Genomic DNA, 14,857 nt, shown 5'->3' on the forward strand with positions numbered 1-14,857 from the left:
TCTGGATCTTTTCAACTGTAAATGCACTTTTCAAGTTTGATAAGTGTAACTCAGGAGAAACTGATGAAAATTTATCATTATTAATGTCCTTTTTTTGTTTCATATCTAATGTGGAATAAAAATAACCTTGAAGTGTTCTCAAGATTAGGGCATGCAGCCCCAACGTGAGCCTTGGGTAAAGTTAGGTGAGATTCACATGCATGCACAAACATATATACCTATATGTTGCTGCAATGAATCTAAGAAACTTGAGAAAAAGGAAGGAACTTTTTGACATTGATGCTTCCAGTAGATCCAATATGTTGTTGGAAAGCAATAAAAGAGCAAATGCTCCAAATCTGAAATACGAACTGAAGATCATGCAAGTACTCTGTAAAGTTTGGCAGGACCCTTCAGTTTTCACTCTTCAGAAGTTTGCAAAGTCACTTGAAAGAATTCATGTCCAGACATTAATATGTAAAAGATGATCCCTTGATATCTCAAATCTACCTCATTGTGATCTTTGCACTGTTTTAACTGTACTTTTCTCTATAGCACAATATTTGGACTTTTGTTTTTATTTTGCACTACCTATTGTACCAGGTATGGGTTGACGTGCCTGGATAACACAAAAAACAAAGTATTTCACTGTATCTCAGTACATGACAATAATACACAATTAAATTCGATTCCATTCAACCTTGGATCTTTGCCACTTTGCAGGATTTTAGGTATTATGTCACTGGAAATGTTGGCGGATGAATTTTATGACCAGACTTCCCAAAGATTTCCTGGTCTGTTTTACTTTGGTTGCTCTTAATATTTGTAATAATGGAAAACTTTTGGATTGCCTTTATACCTCTCTCAGGTTATTACATGCAGCTTGGTTTTCAATGAAATTATTCATCTGACGTACATCAGATACCATCTTTTTCCTTCCATCTTCTTTTCTATCTACTTTGTCACCAAAAAGATCTGGCTCTGTCGCCCATACTATTTTTTTCCTCTTATGAGAATCTATCGTGCCTTTACGTGAAACATTTGTCTTTTAAATGGTTCAGTTATTGTTTTATCTTTACCAGGTACATCACATTACACTGAAGTTGACCCTCCTACAATTTAAATGTCCCACTTTGGATTTTTACTTGCCTCTCTCTATTATTAATCTGGCCTAATTGTCACTGGTCTCCAAGCATTCTCCATTGGCATTAGCTTAATCAGTAATGCTACGTAACCAAGTCCATCACGAGCACAGACCTCCAATCCATTGAAGACATCTACCTGAGGCACTTCTTCAAGAAGCCAGCAACATTATACCTCATAAAACTGTCCATCCTCTTGTCTCTCTGCTAACTTCAGGCAGAATCCAAAACCTCTAGGTTCAAGGATGGCCCCTTTTTGTCCCCACACCTATCAGGCTTTTGAACCTCATATTAGCCTAACCATAATATTACAAAAACACCACCAAAAATCTATCTGCACTACTGACACCACATATTTTTGCACTACCAGACAAACGTTAATACAGGTTGTACCTTTTTAATCCAGTGATGTTGGGACCTGGCCATTGCCGGGCCACAGAAAATGCTGGAAAACAGAAATTGACCCCTAAGGGAACTCCCCTATGTAAATATATCAAAGGTAGAACAAAGCTTAAAACAGGAAATAATACTATGGGGCAGGATGGTTAGCATAATGCCTTTACAGCGCCAGCAATCAGGACCAGGGTTCGAGTCCCATGCTGTCTGTAAGGATTTTGTAATAACCACAGCAGATTCAAATGTGCTGGACCATGGGAGTTGCCAGACCACAGAGCAATGGATAAGAGAGGTACATCCTGCATTTATTATTTATTGATTTATTTTTCTTCCTCTCAATATCACATTGTTCCACTGCTTTCATCTTGACATTTATTAAATTATGTAGGGTGAACAAAACAAAAAGATTTCAGATGATCTGAAATTCAACCATTTAGAATCAGAATCTTCAACAAACCCACCAACTCCCAGAGTTTCCTCAGTGACACCTTTTCACACACTGTCCCTTGTATGGATTCCATTCCTTTCTCTCAATTTTTCCATCTCCTTACAACTGCTTCTAGGATGAGATCTTCCATGCCAGATCATCAGAGGTGACCTCCTTCTTCAAACAACATGAATTCCCTTCTACCACCATCAACTCAGTCCTCAACCATATATTCTCCATTATCTGGTCCCCTCCATCCCCATGCTCAACAAGAACAGGGTTTCCTTGTACCACCCCACCAGCTTCCACATCCTACCTATCATCCTCTGCCATTTCAGGCACCTACTACATGATCCCACCACCAGACACATCTTCCCCTATCCTCCCCTCTCTGCCTTCCACATAGACTGCTTGCCCAGTGACTCCATCATCCACTCCTCCCTTCCCACCAATAGCACCTACCTCTGCAGGAATCATCTACTATATCCAGTGCTCCTGTTGTGGTCTCCTCTACATCAGAGAGACTGGACGCAGATTAGAAGATCACTTTGTTGCGCACCCCTGCTCAATCCATCGCAATAATGGGGATCTCCTAGTGGCCACCCATTACAATCTCCACCCCATTCCCTTGCCAACAGGTCTGTCAATGGTCTCATACACTGCCAGACTGAGACCACATACAAATTGGAGAAACAACACCTCATTTTCAGTCTGTGTCCCCCCAAATGGATGACATTATCATTAACTTATCTGCTTTCTTTTAATTCCCCACCCCATCTTCCCCTATGTCTCCTTTCCTCTCTCTCTCTGTCTCTCTCTCTCTCTTCCCTTTTTGCTCTGTCTCCTTTACTCAATTTTGTAATCACAGAGCCAAATTCACCCCTGCCCCCATCAATTCTCACCTTTCCTCTCTCCTGGCCTCCTCTATTTTTTCAATTAACACCTTAATTTAATTCAGAAGCCTGTCTGCTTTTTCCTCACACCTTGAAGAAAGGCTCAGGTCCAAAACATCAGTAATATACCTTTGCCTCCTATAGATGCTGCGAGACCTGCTGAATTCCTCCAAGATTTCTGTGTTTTTTACTGCAATCACCCCATGCAAACTCTTATGGCAAAATATTGAGTTGCAGATTTTACCTTTTGGATTTAAATCTTGGTCACCTATTCATTGCCATCTTCCTTATCTTTAAAATGTCACCTATTCATTGTGACCTTCCTTAATCTTTAAAATGTTTTATAAATGCCAGCATTTAATTGTTAGCTTGACTTGTTCGAGCCTTCCTGGAAAATGGATCAGATAGGATGTTAGGGTGGGTAACTTGCTTTATCAAACCTTTATGTGTTACGTTAATTCATAAAGGGTATAAATATTATTTAAGCTTCTGCCAATCTATCCCAAAGGCTTTATCAGATGGAATAAAATATCTTGGCTATAACCTATCAGTCCTACCTAGGCAACCAAGAAATAAAAGTAGCTTCACTAATGTTCCATGTACAACTGATAGATAAATTCCATCCATGACAGTGATTGAAAGTAATCTATCTCATTTTGATATGTAGTGAATAGCTTTGACATCAAATTGAAGACAGAAGTACATTTTGTTTATCAGCTAACATGCAAAAAATAGACACAATTTGTACTTATCAAAGAATCATAGAATTGTACAGCATGGAAGCAAGCCACTTGGCCAACTCATCCATGCCAACCAATAGCATTAATTATTATCATTCAGTTTTTCAGAAGATATAGTAAACCACACCAAAAACTGAATAATGCAACAACATAATAAATATCATGAATAACAATAAATGAACAAACACAGCCATTTGGAGCCCTCTTGGGCCAGAGATTCACAGGAGTCAGTGAAGATGTTGCTTTTTTCGTCAAGTCTTGAGAGCATTATTAAACCTTTTCCCCTATCCACCTGGTAATTTCTTGTGATGGAGCTTAGAAGGGACTGTTTATTTCAAGAGTCTGCTGTCAGGCATGCACGCGAAATATTGTCTGTTCAAGAGTGGTGACAGAATGTAATTAGTGCTGGGGCTATTTTTCTGGGAGAGGACACTGATGCTGGTTCACTTATTTTGTTAGTGTGTTTGCATCATTCTTTAGAGACAACTTTAGTGATCTCACTTCAGTGCCTTGGGATTCCTGTTGCAAGAAGTCTGAGTTTTGTGTGAGGGTTTGACTTTTTGATCTTCAAACATCCTGCTAGAACGCTGAAGGTGATGCTAAAATTCATCATCATCCTTATCATGGAGTGTAGATTGGTGTCAAGACAGGCTGTGTCATTGCCTCTGTGGTGGTATGTTATTACAACACGAGGTCACCAGGTGAGCCATCTGGTGACCTTGCATATATAAACCAATGGAGACCCATCCCCCCTTATTCTGGCCTAGGCTTGCACAGAGGCAAAACCTCAAGACTGAATTAGTCTATTAAAACTAGCATTTTACCTGCACTCTGCTTTGTGTGATTTGATGCTAGTCGCCATCAGCCTCAACACATTTTCAGTCTTTTCTGACACAGTGCTCTCCCTCAGCTCAGAGCTTTCCTCTGGGAATCTGTTCAACCTGTGTACCTCTGCTCACCCAATTTCAGTACTCAAGCTACAGAATGCAGACAACACTTAAGTTTATACACTTTCAGAGGCTGAATTTCAAATAATTCAAATAAGAGGATACACTCATCATTTACAAAACAACAATCTACCAACCTGTTTCATGCTGTACAACCATAGAGAGTTGCTAGAAAACCTGGATCATTTCCCATATATCAGGAACCATCTCTCAGTCAAAAGAGACCTATTAAGACTATTCCTATCATCTCTCACGTTCTCTTTTTTCTGAGAGCCACTTAGAAATACCCAAAGGAGAGTAAATGTTGGGATACCTCTATTTAGTTTTTCAACTTTCTTCACCAAATAGAACATTTTGGCAGATATGTGACACCAGTGGATCACCCAACATTGACGCATTCATATTCTATAGGACGTGCAGTTGACTATGATTCCTAAACCATTTGTCCCTCAGAGGGGTGACATTGTTCAGGGACACAAAATGATCCATATCCATGTAACGATGAAAGGGGTTGTTAACCCTACCTGTCAAGGGCTTATGAGTGACTTTTCATTGAACTACCAAGCTGTAACAGGATCAAGGTTGGAAGGCATCATCAACAAATAACGAGGCCATTCAGCCCATCTTGCCTGTCTTATCCTTATTCAGCTGTCCAATTTATCCCATTACTGTTTTTTTCTCTTAGTCTTTTGAATATTACAGCTGATTTTTTTTTTCCACCACCATTTCCAGAAATGCATTCCAGATTAAATTTTTAGAGTTCAGAGAAAAATATTTCCTCATGTCCATCATGGCTCTTTTGATAATCATTATCTGTGAATCGTTCTGTCACTGGAAGCCGTTTCCCTTCATCTATTCTATCATTCCACTCATAATTTTCAACAGCTTTATTGAATTTCCTCATAACCATTGATCCACTGACATAGACAGTTTCTGGATTCCCTCCACTTAACTGAAGTCTCTTATCCCTGGTTCTATACCAATAAATCTTTCCTGCACCCTCACAATAATCTTGATATCCTTCCTGCAGAGCAGTGCCTAAAACTGAACACAAAACCAGCTGGGACCTAGCCTTTTTTTACAGGTTCAAGAGATATTTTCGGGCTTTATCTTCCTTCCATTTTTCTGTTTAATTTCCTCTGTGAGCAGTAATTGCGATGAACCTGAAGTAAAGAATGACTCATCTCAAAACCTGGAAATTAAGCCAGTGTTGTCATAGAGTCATAGAAATCAGAACTTTGTCCCAATTTCTCCATGCCAACAAAGTTGGTCCCATTTGCCTGTGTTTTGCTTGTATCCCTCTGAACTTTTCCTTTCCATGCAACTCCTGAAATGTCTTTTGAAGGTTACAATTGTCGTTGCTTCTTCTACCGCTTCTTTTAGCAGCACATGAGAATGGTACCTTTCAGGTCACTTTTAAAACTTTTCCCCTCTCTAAAACCTTCTGGTTTTAGATTCCCTACCCTGCGAAAAAGGCAATGCCTATTTCATTTAATGATTCCACTTATGCCCATTTAGCTTCCTACATTCCAGGGCTAAAAGTTCCAGCCAATCCAGCCTCTTCCTCTTATTCAACCTTACTAGTTCTGGCAATGTTTTCATTAATCTTTTCTGCCCCTTTAACATCTTAACAATTGACCAGAACTGCTCACTGCACTACGTCTACCCATTCCTTGGCCCACTTTTCCAGTTCATCTGGATTAAGATGTAATCTTGCATGACCTTCAGTATCCACTATACCACCAATTTAGGGGTCATCTGCAAACTTACTACCATGTACGTAACTTACTACATTGACATCTAAATTGTTAGTATAAAGGATAAATAACTGTAGACCAAACACTGATCCCTGCACCACACCACTGTTCATAGTCCTCCAATCAGAGTGACAACTCCACCATCACAATTTGACTCCTACTATCAAACATTTTCTATAATTAACAAGCCAACTCATCCTGGATCACATGCAATCCGACTACCAGACCGGACTGCCATATGGGACTTTGTCAAACACTTTGCTAAAGTCCATGTGGAAAACATCTACTGCCCTACCTTCATCAATCATCTTATTCATCTCTTCAACAAACTCATATTCATGAGACATGGGTTCCCAGCATAAAGCCATGGTGTCAATTACTAATCAGTCCTTGCCTTTCCAAATGCAAGTAAATCCTGTCTCTCAGAATCCATTTCAGTAACTTACCCATACCTAATGTTAAGCTCACTAGCCTGTAGTTTTCTGCCTTGTCTTACAGCTTTTTTTTTAATAAAGGCTCAAACATTTGCCGCTCTCTGGTCTTTTGGCACCTCTCCCATGCTTAACAATTTTTCATTATCCCTGCCACTGGTGCTGTCCTAGCTTCCCATAGTATTTTCTATTATAATTTGATCAGGCCCTGGGGCTTTTTAAGAGCCCCTATTATTTCACTGGTTACTCTTTTGCTACTAATACAGTTGTAAAGGATGAGTCAATTCTTGGCCATATGCTGTTTACATCGATATGTTCGGAAATTGCTGTTCTCTTTTGCAGGTAGAGCAAAATAGATTCCCTGTTTTCTTTCTCCCTTTGAAATCATCTCTCATCACAAATTCTGTAGCCTTCACTATTCATTGAGGCCATCTCAGTGAATGGTTCTCTTTTCTCACTATCCTTTTTGGGTTCCTCGCCTTTCATCTAATCTGATGATGGTCACACAGGAAGACCACCACATTTTCCAATCCCACCATCAGTAAAGACATTATGGTGGGAATTCCGCCTAAACCCATCCTCCACAGTATTCCCCTCCAAAGAAAATGAGTTAAGATTCCCTTAATTTTTGGGTGGCACTAGAAATCCTATCTTGCTACCACAAAGAAAATCCAGAACCCCCAAGTCACTGACATTCATAGCAGGACATCAACAAGTTCTGTGACCTATAAATTGTTACATTGAATGAAAAGGACATTATACAAGTAGTCATGTTATAACCCTCTCATGAGTTATGTATTCATTGAGAGACCGTTTGATAATAAACTGCCAAATGCATTTCCCAAATCACCTTTAGGATGCGTTTACTTATAAGTAACTAAAATTACCTGCTGTGATTGAGCTGATGTTCAGTGCTATACCTAAAGTAGAGAATTATAGTTATTATTTTAATTTCCCAATGTTTTGTTTTGTTATTTCAAATGTATTCCTCTAGATGGTAAAACTTATTGGGGCAGAAATTTGTCCTCAGGGACTTGCGCTGAACAGGAAATTTCTTCTTCTTAAAAAACTCCCAATCTATTAAAGATCTTTGAGTTAATCAGCCATTGCAATTTACTAAGAGCAAGGATGCAGTATATGGGAAACTAATGGAATTCATGCCAACCACAACTGCCATAAGTCCTTCTATTAAAGGGTCTTTGAATCAGAGTTGAGAATCTTTAGTCAAGATTTGGACATAGTGATAGATCAGGGAGGCAGAAGTTAAATGAATACTTTGCTCAAAGAACAATAGCCTGAAACATGATTTGGTAATAGAGGACGGGACAAAATTTTCAATTGATGGAAGTTTGGCTCTCAAGAGAAGATCAAAAGAGTATTAAATCCAAGAAAACATTTTTAAAAATACCAAAAACAAAGCAGAAAACCTGAGGATTAGGAACATTTTAGGATTTAGTAACAGAAGACTAAAAAGAAAGCAAATCCATTAGTAAGGTAGTGAGACAATAAAAGCAGGTTACAATAGGCCACTATAGATGCGAAACTAATAAAAGTTAATTTAGGGCCTTTGCAGACTGACCTATGAGGAAATATGGAAACAGAAGACACATTAAACAAATATTTAGCATCTGACTTTAAAAAGGAGTTACAGTAAAGCTCTTAGCAATAGCAGAGAGCTACATGTCTGGAGTAATTAAAGAACAAAATATATTTATTAAAGACTATGTATGTAGGATTTATATGTAAAATGCAATAAAAATAAAAAGAAAGAAAAATCCAGCTTTGGAGAAAATTATGGAATTAAAATGTTAATGATAATGTTAATGAGTTCATTGTGATATACATATTGTACAATGTACATATGCACCAAAATTCTTATAAACTGCTGCTGAACAGGGCTTTGTAAAATAAAACTAAAAAAATGACTTCAATAGTATATTTAATTGAATTAAAAAGAGGGGTTTTAATCCCCCCTGAGAAAGTTTTTTTTTGAAGAATTAACTACAGAGATAATAGATGCACTAATTGTTATTCAAATTTCCATAGATTCTAGAACAACTTTTACAGAATACAATTAATTAAATTTAATCCCACTATCGAAGAGAGGAGCATAAGAGAAGAAAGGGAAATATTGACTGGTTCAGCTAAAATCAGCAGTCAGGAAAGTAATTAAATCTACTTTTAAGGATGTGTAGCAGTTCACTTGGAGAATAAAGAGGTTTGACTAGATTCTACATATATTTGTGATACACAATACCCCTGAGTGTAAAGCTATCCAAAAGATAATGGACACAGACCAGGACATCACAGGAAAAACCCTCCCCTCTATTGAATGCATCAACAGGGAATGCTGCCATCGGAGAACAGCAGCAATCATCAAAGACCCACATCAAAGCACACACTCTGTTTTCACTGCTGCCATCAGGAAAGAGGTATAGGTGCCACAAGACTTGCACCACAGTTCAGGAACAGCTGCTACCCCTCTACCATCAGACTCCTCAATGACAAACTCAATCAGAAATCTTACTTGTGCACTTTATTGATTTTCTTTTTGTTCTCTCTGTATTGCACAGTCAGTTTTACATTCATTATCTGTTTATAGGTCTTTGTTTACATGTTCACGCTGTGTAGTTTTTTTAACTACCAATCAGTGGTAATTCTGCCACATCTGCAGGAAAAGAGAATCTCAGGGTTGTATGTGATGTCATGTATGTACTCTGAAAATAAATCTGAATCTGAACTTGAACACAAAATCACAATTGACTGAGCTGTTAGAGATTTTTGAGGTTGCGATTTCCAGAATAGACAAGAATGATGAATTGTATTGGCATATTTGGACTTTCAGAAGATTCAATAAAGTTATGTACAGAAAATTATTAAACAACATTAGAGCAAATATTCTGGCATGGATTGAGGATTGATTAAGAAACAAAAATATAGAAAGTAGGAATATAGAGTAATATTCAAGTTAGGAGGCTTTGACTGATGAGGTAGGTCTTGAGCTGTTGACAACTATGCACAATATTAATGATTTCCATGAGGAAATCATATGTAACATATGATCATTTGCTGTTGATACAAACCTGGGTGGGAATGGCAGCAAGGATAATACTGAGAAGATTTAAGTGTATATGGGTAAGCTTTGTATGGTCAAGAATGGAATATTATGTGGAAAACAAGAGTATTTTAGAGAGTGATAAATTAATAAGTAATGCTGTTCAGAAGGAAACAAGTGTCCTTGTGCATGAATCATTGAAAATTAGCATGCCTACTCAACAAGTAGCTAGGAAGGTGACTGGAATGATGGGCTTTATTGCAAGAGGATTTGTGTTCAAAAGTAGAGACAGCCCGCTCCAATTATATAAACCCCTGGTGAGACCACATCTGGAACAATGTGCACAGATCTCATCTTGCTACATAAGGAATGATATTCTTGTTGTAGAGGGAGTGCAGTGAAGATTCTCCAGATTTATTCTTTGGTTGATGGCTTTGATGTACAAGGAGAGATGAAGCAGACTAGGCCCCTCGAGTTTAGAAGATTGAGAGATGATCTCATTGATACATACAAAATTCTTAAGGGATGTAACAGGGTCAATCTGGCATTAATGTTTCCCCTGGGAATGTGCATAGAATCAGAGATAACAGTCTCAAAGTAAGGACAGATATGAGAAGAAATGTTTTCAGTCAATGGGTGGTGAATAATTCGAATCCACCACCCAAGAGGTCTGCAGATGTTCATATTCAAGACAGATATTAATATATGTTTTACATATTTGAAAATAAATCAACAGTAATGGTCTTGGAGCAAAGGATCAGCCTAATCACTGGTGTGTGACGATGAGGGACAAAATGGTCAACTACGTCTTCAAAATCTTATGTGCTTATTATTTTAATTATTAACTGGAAAATATGTTCCTCTCCAATATCATAAGTAATGTAACTTACATATAAGCAGATAAACTGCTCTTTACCTGAAAATAATGCTGATTTGGAACTGTTCACTAAAATGTTGACAGTAGTTCAGTAATGAAATCTGCAGTGTATTCTTTGTCACTTACACCATGCAAGGTACTCTCAAGAGATATTATTTAATGTTGCTATTAGTAGTTACATGAATTAAGTGCTTAAAAGTAATAACAAACAGCTTGCTTTATGCTATATACTTTGGACATTTCATTATGCCTTAAGTTCCAGAGTATTCATGTGACATCAATTGAATTGTATTTTACTACATTACACCCTTATAATAAAGTTGTCAGTGAGGTTATATAGTCTTTATGGGAGTGAAGAAGATGTTATAGAGAGGATGATTTATAGGGTATTGCTATTAATAAGCCATAAACAATGCACATGATATCAAAGCATGTGATATATCAGTGTGTCAGAGTGAACAGCTACTGTATTCATTTATCACCAATTTGAATACAGCCTCCAAGTTGTTCAAGCATCCTTTGATCCTTTTTGCCACATGCACATAATTTCAGAATGAATATCCAGATCTAAATGATCTTTTTATCCTAACTTGCATTTGCAATTTGTTATTTTTCAGTAACTTCTAAATACATCAGAATTTTATGGGTCACTACATTTCTGCATTTATGATGTTCACCTCTATATGACATGCAGGTGTACTTTAGTTATACAGCCAAATGAACTTGGGGTTATTGAGAACATAAATTTCCATTGTGAGAATTTGAGTGTTATTAGTTTAAAGGCATTTTTGTAGCTTTCATGTCATACATGAAAAATGTTAGGTCACATCTTGAAACGGCATAGCTCAATTTTTTTCATTGCTGTGTTTCCAAAAGATCAAAGATCTTTTTTGTGTTGTTCTCTTCTAAGGAAGAATTGAAGTAGCTAAAATATTAAAAGCACATTCCAAACTGTGAACCATTTAATAAAAGGAGTTGCTAAGAACCTATATCAAGAAGCAAAATTCAAGGAGTAATAAAATAGGCCAAATTAAATTATTTCTAAGAAACCTGAAGTTAAAATATTGCATTGGCAAGTGAACTAATGTGGAGAAATTGCAGTCAATAAAGGTTTATGTTCATGAATTGTTATGGCCGCTATATGATATCATAAACATGAAAGGATTTACGATGTTAATCCACAAAACAACCAGAAGAATTCATTCCCATTTTAATTAAAATACATCAAATGTAGTCACCATGATCATATCACAAACATGGTTTTCTTCATTATCAATTAAAAAACCTTTTGTTTACTTTTAATGTCTTGGCTCTTCAACTAGTGTGGTATTTTGACACTTCTTATTTATACGTATTTTATTTCTTAATGATGGATAAATTAAGACAAAAATTCTTCTTATTTATCAGAATCATTCATCATAATAGATGCCAAAAGAAAATGGAAAAAAAAGGTGTTCTGTCATTTTTTAACCCATAGACTATTAAAGTGATAAATTTACCTTTGATTTTGAGACCAGGATCTAGAAAATACTCCCAAAATGAGTATTTGAGGAGTAGATCATCAAAAATCAATGATATTAATTTAGAAGTTTAGAACTGTAACTTTGTGTTTTGAGGTAAATCTTATTGAGATTTTGAATGAGATTATAAAATGTCTTCGCTTTCAGGATATAAAGGATACTGCGGTACTATAAGAAGAGAAAGTACAAGGGTGTTCTCTCTTGTTTTGCTCAATCCTTATTTCACACTATAAGCAAATGGACTACCACAGTTCCTTGTATTACAAATGGTGCACTTCAGAAGTACTTAATTGGATGTAAAAATGCTTTGCAGTATACTGAGGTCATAAAAGGTGTACATAAATTCCATCCTTTCTTATTTTCAATATCACAAAGACATCTTAATGTTTCTGTTAATTTAGAACATAAGTTAGTCAGGCTACCACTATTATTCACATGTGGCAAATATCCAGAAGGCAAAGTGCTGTTTTCCAGTCAGCAACTTATACAAAAAGGTGTTTTTGATTGAAAATTTCCATCAGGTCAATGCCATCAATGCCAGAATTCCTGCAGTGATGTAAGCAAAAGCTCAATCTGCAAAGTAATTGATTGCTTTTAGATTTTAATACCCAAACATCACTCATCTCCATTCTTCTCTCACACCATCCCTAAAACCTTCAGCTATGTTCTTAATGTTGTAAATTTGTCCAATATTTTCCTCACTTTCCTAATAAAATCCATTCCACAAAAATGTGAGCAGTCAAAGTGCATGTTATTTCCATAGTAAGTCCATTAACATGGTTCCCACTGGCTTTCCTGGTTTCCTGTCTTACATTTAAATTCCAAATCTACGAAATGAACTGCAGTTTCTTGTTCAGGCTACTCCTAGAGCAATCCCCAAATCTGCCATCTCGGCCACAAAGGAAAACAAGGATAGTGGATATGTGGAAAGACCAGCATGTTCCACTCCAAGGTGCACATCATCCTGACTTGGAAATGTATTGCTATTCTGCTATTGTCCCTATGTTTACATCCTTGGACCACCTACCCAACAGTATTGTGGGTCTAATTTCACCAGAAGAACTTCAAAATTTCAAATAGGTAGCTCACTGCCACCTTCTCGAGAATAGTGACAGATGGGCAATAAATGCTGACCTTATCTGCATCAACTACATCTGAAAGATTAAGAAACTACAAAAAAAAAATTGATAGTTTATAACTTCTATTATCTACTGCAATACATTGCAACTTAGTTTCTATGTTGTAGTTAACAGACACACCTAATTTTGGACTAATCATTTCCCTCCCTGCTGTGTTTCGCCACAAAGCCAAAACCATCAATCACCATGGCCAGCTCCTTCCATGAACCATTTTACCTTCCACACAGCTCTCTGTTTTTGAAACTATCCTTTATACCATTTTTATTTTTTGTTACCTGTTATGTAATTTACTAATTACATGATCTAAGTTACTCCCATCCTCAAAAAAAGCTTGCTTTATTAGATATACCTCGTCTGCTTTTCCTCTAACACCAATTTTTACTTTATGAAGCACTTGGGAGTGGTTGCTTTGTTAAACTGTATTGTGAACATAAACTGTTGGCCTCCCTTTTTGGACAATATCTCAGTTTAGATCAATCTTCAGTGTGCAAATAGTTCAACAACAATTTTCTGCAGCATGTCAGAATTTTGATATACATTGTATTGGAAATAAAATTAAGGTATTTATTCCAGCCTACATTTTTTCAATAAGCATATTTCTTCCAGTTCTGCCTCTGTCACAGAAAGATTTTCATACAGAATACAAGCAACAGGAGAGATGGTGGAACACACAAACCTCACAGTAGTGTCACTGTATAAAAGTACGCTTCACAAGTTAGGTTACAATCAGATTGTAAATTGGCATTGAAATTCAATGCAAGTTACTGAAAGGTCAGCAGTTCTCTTCATTTGGTAATCACTCCAAATCCATTATTATATGGCATAATGTTAAAGGAATTGCAGAATTTAGAGGATAAAAGATTAACAAAAGGTAGAGAAAATGCAGATCTTTTATGGTGTTTCAGATTAAACTTAATCCAGCTCAGTTCTCATGCTCAAACACCACCAACTGAAACCTCCTCTCACCAAGCATTATTTCTGTGGGCACACAAACACTCTGCAGCATTGCAAGATAGAGGAGCTCCAGATTGTCCAACCAAGTGGAGCATTGCATAAGTAGCAACTGGGCCTCTGGTGTTGGATCTAGAGCCACTGCCTCTCAATTACTTTTGACTCTTCAGATCTTTTTTAAAAATTTTCATGATACAGCACATTAGAAGGCCCTTGTGGCCCATGAAATCTGTGCTGCCCAATTACTCTGTATTAACCTGACAATTCTGTATGTTTTTGAGGGTGGGAGGAAACCAGAGCACCCAGAGAAAACCTACAAAGGTTAGGAGGAAAATGTGCAAACTCCTTCCAAGCCATGTCAGATTCGAACCCACATTGTTTGTGCTGTAACTTCAAAGAAATGGATCACCTTCCAGCTCTTTCCCCCACACACCCATATCCACCTAGCACATGCTGCCCTATGCAACTCCCCCTTCACCACCACCTACCCCCACACTTTGTCTGCCTGATTTTAGGCACACCTGAAGAAGGGCTCAGGCCCAAAATATTGTCTGGCTATTGCTTTCCATGAGGTTGCCTGACCTGATGAGCTTCTCCACCCAT

At 37.3% G+C, this 14,857-nt stretch overlaps 1 protein-coding gene across 10 annotated transcripts in view; it reads left to right on the forward strand.

The window, feature by feature from the left end:
* The window catches only part of LOC138753515 (formin-like), a 395,939-nt gene that overhangs the window by 305,096 nt on the left and 75,986 nt on the right, over positions 1-14,857 (forward strand). The window contains exon 17 of one of the 10 annotated variants that reach the window (XM_069916626.1): positions 8,759-8,819. The exons of the other annotated variants lie outside the window; for them this stretch is intronic. Within the exon in view, the coding sequence (XP_069772727.1) occupies positions 8,759-8,765 (7 nt within the window). The 3' untranslated portion in view covers positions 8,766-8,819. Of the gene's footprint in view, positions 1-8,758; positions 8,820-14,857 lie in introns of those variants that run through there. 10 annotated transcript variants of the gene reach the window in all.

The sequence above is a fragment of the Narcine bancroftii genome, chromosome 2 (assembly GCF_036971445.1).
Source record: "Narcine bancroftii isolate sNarBan1 chromosome 2, sNarBan1.hap1, whole genome shotgun sequence".
Taxonomy (NCBI): Eukaryota; Metazoa; Chordata; class Chondrichthyes; order Torpediniformes; family Narcinidae; genus Narcine; species Narcine bancroftii.